Raw genomic sequence first — 6262 nt, 5'->3', positions numbered from 1 at the left:
TGGAGGAGAAAAGCTTCAATTACTCACGGCGACGATGGATCCTGGAAACTCATGATGAAGATCGGAAATTGATATTGGAATCGAGAAATGAATGAATTGTATCCGGTGGAAGGTTCCTCCGCTGGTTTCCACATGTGATGTGACGCCATCTATCATACGCGAGTTCGTATTCACTTGTTTATATGTGTGTGTATATATATATACAATAATAATAATAATAATAATAATAATAACAACATAAATAGTGGGTCCCATCCAAAAACTTTGTTTGATTTGTGATTTCCCACTCATGCCCTTCCAGATTTATTTATATTTATATATGATAAATACACATATTTTTGTGACACTATTATATATAAAATCTGAAATCGTGTGATTTTCTAATCACATATTTTATTCTAAATGACCTTTTAGTTTCATCCCAATGAATGGGTGGGGTAGGGCAGTTATGTCTCCTTCAAAATTTTATAGTTCAGGTGTTGTGTATTATAGTATTAAAGTGAAATATTTTTTATTAATGTAAAATTAATATTTATAATCACGTTTGGATTTGGAGTAATGAAAACCAAGATTGATGAGATATAATTATAACGACAAAATAGGCATGTAATGAAAATCATATATATTTTATTCAATCAAAAGTAATTATTTTTTTTTATCTTTTCGTATATCACAATAAATGATCGGTATATGTTTTGTGTACAAGTTATGTACGAGATAAATTTATAACGATATTTTAAAAATTAAAATCCCACCGTGCATGAAGTTTATGAAGATAAATAACTAATTTTAAAGATTAAAATATAATATTTCGATCAAAACAAAACATTAAAAGCTAAGCTAACGTAGAAATCTTGAGAAGGCAATATGGTGATTTCGATGGGCATACTTGGGTTTAATACTTGGAAGTTTCCCTTACCCTTCCGAACAAATTTTCTACACATTAACGTCCCCCAAATTCCACGTCACCCTCCCTGTGGCCCCACCAATAGCTTTTTAAAAACCCTAAATTCATACCACATGTGGCCCAAATTCACTCCAAACCCAAATGCGTTTACCACTCAATCGTGCGATCAGTATTCGGACACGTGTCGACAAGACCTGATCTCAAGCGTCGATGACAGATGTCACGGTCAAGCTCCAAGCCAGCAAACAAACTTTAATTTACCCTTGGATCAACATATCACGGGGATCCAATGGCCCAGAACCTGCCCGAAATACTTACGGGCAGATCTCACCGCCTTTAAGAAGCGCCCTCCTCTCATCTTGTTCCTCGCTCAATCTACAAACCCTAATCACCATATTAGCTACGTTTCCGTGGCTTTCTGCGCCTTTGTTCAGATTTCGGCGACAGAAGCTTGTTTCTTTGCTTGTGGCGATCCGGTTCGGGGTTTGCTATTGAAGAATTTGGCGATTCTTTACATGATTTTTGGGGAACTCGTTGTCGGAGAGTTGCTTTGCCTGAGAACCGCTGTCGGTTCGATTTATGGCCTCTGCCGTGTTAGCAATTCACAATGATTCGAGCTGGGTCCCCATGGGGAAGATTCCTTGCTCAAATCGTCACCTAGATTCTAAACCTAACCCGAACCCTAAGAAAAAGCAGAAACAATTCCACCACCCCGCCGTGAACGATGCCATAGGTGTCGGCCGTCGCCAGAATATAAACGTTGATTGTCCGGCGGTCACGCAGGCGGTCTCCGACGACGCTTACTCCTTCAATCAGACTTCCACTAGCCGTAACGCTTTCAATTACGGCAGCTATTTGACGTTCAATGTCGCCACCTACACGAAGTCCGAGCTTATTGGTCTACGTAGACGATTTTCCTCTGAATTGGATCTGGTTCGAGATTTGAGAGATCGAATTGATTCGGGTCAATTTGACTTTTCGAGAAACCCAAAATCTCAGGCAAAATCGAAGAAGGTTCCCGTAAACAAACTCTCCGGGGGTCCTGTTGCTTCTGTTAAGGATTCTTCGAGATTGAGCAATGGGTTTGATCTACGTAATGGTGGCCATGATAAAGCCATCGATATCGGTTTTTTCTTGAAGGAATGCAAGCAGATTCTGACAAAATTAATGAAACATAAATGTGGGTGGGTTTTCAAAGCGCCCGTGGATGCAATGGCGTTAGGGCTTCACGATTACCATCTAATTGTGAAGTGCCCAATGGATTTGGGTACTGTTAAAGCTAATCTTGCGAAGAATCTGTATTCTTCTCCAACTGAATTTGCTGCGGATGTGAGGTTGACGTTCAACAATGCTCTGCTGTATAACCCGAAGGCTGATCCTGTCAATGGGATGGCGGAGCAGATGCTTTCCAAGTTTGAGGAAATGTTTAAGCCGATACAAGAGAAGATTGATAGTTTTTCTAATCAAGATAGGGTGAAGGAGTCTCGAGAATTTAGTGTTAACCAAGAAAGATACGTTGCGGGTATCGAAGATTTGCAGGGAAGTTCGTGGAGTAATCACAATCAGATTCTTCGGTCCTCTCCATTAAGAGGAAAATTGACGAAATCCAAAGAGAGTCCAGTTCAGACTGTCGGCAAGAAGCAAGAGAGATTGCAAATGCCAATGCAAGCGCATTCGAGTGCTTCTACTGCGTCGAATCCTCCTCCCCCATCTTCGAACCATTTGCCAATGCTGGATAGAAATCCTTCTCCTCATGCAGCGCCTTCTCTACCTGTTAATGAACCCAAAGTTGTACGAGGAGGATCGGGGACAGTCAAGAAGCCGAAGCCCCGTGCGAAGGATCAAAATAAGAGGGAGATGAGTATGGAAGAGAAACAGAAGCTTGGAATTGGGTTGCAGAGTTTGCCTCAAGAAAAGATGCCCCAGTTGGTTCAAATTATTAGGAAGAGAAACGAGCACTTGGCTCAGGATGGTGATGAAATTGAGCTTGACATTGAAGCCCTTGATACAGAGACACTTTGGGAACTCGATCGCTTTGTGACCAACTGGAAGAAGCTGGTGAGTAAGACCAAGCGGCAAGCATTGATGATGAATAATAACTCTGTTCTTGAAGTTGCTCCATCTACACCAGTTACCGAGTTGGAAATGGTAATACATAATTCCAAGCTTTCTCATTAATTATCTGTTGATCAAATTAGTTTTCTGCTGTGCTATGATTGGTGACTAGGATGCTAATTTTGTTTAGGGTACACTGGATGATGAGAATGATGGATCGGTAAAAAAGTCGAAAGAACACTATGATGAAGATGTTGATATCGATGATGATATGCCAGCTGCTAGCTTTCCTCCTGTGGAGATTGAGAAAGATGAAGGGGCTGGTGTCGGAGTTGGTGTTGGAGATGATCATGATGATCGACCCAATGTCAGCAGTGGTTCAAGTAGTTCCAGCAGCTCGAGCAGTGATTCCTCATCTTCCAGTGGTACTGATACTGATTCTTGCGTTTCTACATTGTGTTGATGAATTTGTTGCTTGGAATTGCAGATAAACAAAAGGAAATGTTCATAGACATGGCTCATTAGTTTGAGCTTCCTTTTACAGATTCTGATTCAGGGAGTTCTTCTGGAAGTGACTCTGATGCAGATGATGCACAGTCCTGACAAATAGTTGATGCATCGTGCTAAAGATTCGAGACAGGAGTGTTGTTGGTGGACTGGGAAACGCCTCAATCTCTTTGTTATGACAAATTCATATGTTCATTGATGAGGTATATGAGTAATTATTGTACTTGTTTTCCTATCTTATTACTCTTGGCCTCGGCCAATTCCCTAAAAATGTGAAATGATTTCTCGCAGGTGGCAAAAGTTGAGCTGATTTCTTGTTTATTGGGTTTTTTTAATCCTATTTTGGAATGATGCGCACGCACTCTTTTGTTTGAGGTTGTGAGTTTCGAAGTTGTTAGTTTTTAGTGAAAAGATTAGGGGAAAGCGAAGAGAATGTAAATAATTGATGAAATACCGTGTAGTTCTTTCTTACCACAGAAGTAGTGCATACCATTTTTTTTGGTCTAAAATCATTGCAAATTCGTTGGCATTTCCTCTGGTGATGAAACCGAGGTAAAATCATGTTTTTGCCAGAAATGATCGTATCAGTGGGGTCATGTGATTGTTTTCTGTTCATTTGGCATTCATAATGATCAAGTAAAATATGCAATGGATATGTTCCTTAAACCAAACCTTGAGGGTGGTTTTTATAAATTCGCGGTCATCCCCAACAGTTCAACCAAGTTCTCTCGTTTTATAGATTACACGAAAGAAAATATTATTTAAACCAAAATGCATAATTAAATTCATTTTGGAACTTGTCAGAACCTAGGGGAGTTGGCTATGCTTTGCTGGGAAATTTTTTTCCTTTCTTAGACAAAGCTAGATCTCTAGCAAACTGCGAAAATAAGAGGTATTCACTTTGTCAGGTACCAAAGATTCCACGCAAATGTCAACATTGGCGTAATTTAGAAAATGATTCGATGACAGTGACTGACTAGCATTTAGATGACACCACCGCCTTATATGATGCATACATATTTTTCATGTTAAGAATCATGCATTTGTGGAGGAACCGATTGACTGAAACATGGGGGAATACGATGCTTATCGATTATAATAATCGCGAATAAATACACTTGTTTCTCAAATTGAACACTTCGGATTATTCTTCTCAAGAAGTTCACAATAATGACAGACGTTATCTTGATTCATAAACAAGATTAAACAAAAGTCACATTATACACATTTTTTTATTATATACAATGGGTTCTAAACACCTGTTTCAATTTAAATAGTCTCCACCTAAGATTGTACGGACCCAGCGTACATTCTAATGTCTCGTAGCCAGAAATATCTGAAGTTGGGATTGCCAAGCAATGTGACCATCTGGTTCTACCGCTTTGAGAATAGATAGAAGTTGGATTAGTTCTTAAAATCTGGAATACCATAGTAAAAAATTTTACTCACACAAGCTCATTTTGACTGCATTCCAGGCATGTTGGTAACTGTGGGCTGGACACAGCTGAGGAAGATGAGCTTTTCAACATGTCCTTTTGAGTATCCATACCACTTTCATTAGCGTTTAACGAAAGGAGAGATTTAGCACTCACGACACCAAATCAAGCTTCACCTTGCCGAAACTGTGGTTCAGCACTGCAATATTTTTCCAAAAGGAAACCGAACGAGTGTCAGCAGTCCACTAACCAGGATGAAAATTTTGAGGCAGCAGTGGATATGCAAGTACCTCACAGTATGCAATTACTTGAATTCATGCCTAGACCGCAATTATTTTCCTACAGCAGGGGAACACTAAGCATGAACCATACATAAAGAATGTCAACAGTTCCAAGCATCATGCATGACAGATGAATGTGCATTTGTGAGTATCAAAGCTTACTTTCTTGGAGGTCTGTCAATACTATCAAATTTCCAACTACACTTGCATATAAATCAAATATCTTTCAAAATCCATCCCATCAAAAACAGAATTCCAAGAAAGTGAATGCAAAGAAAAGAAAATGTTTTAAGGAAGATAAATATAGCGTAGAGTAGTAAAGTATTAGATATAACTGATGGCTTCTATATTTTGATTTATGTATTTAATTTATAATTTCTGTGCATATCACCAAGATAAAATAGTTGTACCCTTGCCATATCATCCTAACACTTTTATAAAAAAAAATTCTTATCCATGTTGTGTCCATGCCCGTATGCATGCACACCAATAAGAAGGTGCTACTGTGCAAAAACAATTCAGTTGAGAATGAAGGGATTTTCTTCCCTTGTAATTCAAACTTGAAATTTACCTCAACTTATTGATGATTATTGTGGTGAAAGCCCCTTATTATACTTGTCCATATGAATAATAAATGAGCTGGAACTTGGCAAACCCCCTCCACCACGCAGGAGTTTGGATTTGCAAAAAAATATCGGGACTGATTCAAAATCTTTGGAAGGGGGAATGTAACAAGCTGAATTTGTTTGTTACATTGTTTCAATCCAAACCTTTGCAACTTCAGAAGTATCTGTACTGCTGTCTGTAGTTCTTAGGCAGATTTTTAGATTATTGCGCTGCATGTATATCACAGCTCCAATAGGCTGTTTTATCAGGGGATGCATTAAGAATGACAAAAAATTCACAAATAAGAAACACCACAGCTTTTGCAGGAAGTAACAAAATTCATTGAGTGGCAAGAGCTTGTAATACTGCCTACTCAAATGTATGTTTATGCGTGTGCTCTTAGGTTTGGAAATTCGAGTCTATAAAACTTTAGCAAAGAAAACTTGCCAAATCGATGGTTATTCGTTAAT

At 38.8% G+C, this 6262-nt stretch overlaps 1 protein-coding gene across 2 annotated transcripts; it reads left to right on the top strand.

Moving 5' to 3' along the window:
• Positions 1-1263: 1263 nt before the first annotated feature.
• On the top strand, positions 1264-6262 carry LOC140973568 (transcription factor GTE2-like). 2 transcript variants are annotated; one of them, XM_073436478.1, is made up of 5 exons: positions 1264-3055; positions 3153-3387; positions 3507-3672; positions 3761-4791; positions 5031-6262. In XM_073436478.1, exons 1-3 carry the CDS (start codon positions 1487-1489, stop codon positions 3563-3565), a joined length of 1863 nt encoding a protein of 620 aa, XP_073292579.1. In that variant the 5' UTR covers positions 1264-1486; the 3' UTR covers positions 3566-3672; positions 3761-4791; positions 5031-6262. The 2 variants fall into 2 exon arrangements, with proteins under 2 accessions (XP_073292579.1, XP_073292578.1); XM_073436477.1 differs by having other exon boundaries at positions 3761-6262.

The sequence above is a fragment of the Primulina huaijiensis genome, chromosome 3, assembly GCF_012295235.1.
Source record: "Primulina huaijiensis isolate GDHJ02 chromosome 3, ASM1229523v2, whole genome shotgun sequence".
NCBI classification, from domain to species: domain Eukaryota; kingdom Viridiplantae; phylum Streptophyta; class Magnoliopsida; order Lamiales; family Gesneriaceae; genus Primulina; species Primulina huaijiensis.
Note: the sequence above shows the minus strand (reverse complement) of the source record. Positions and strands in the feature narration are given on the sequence as shown.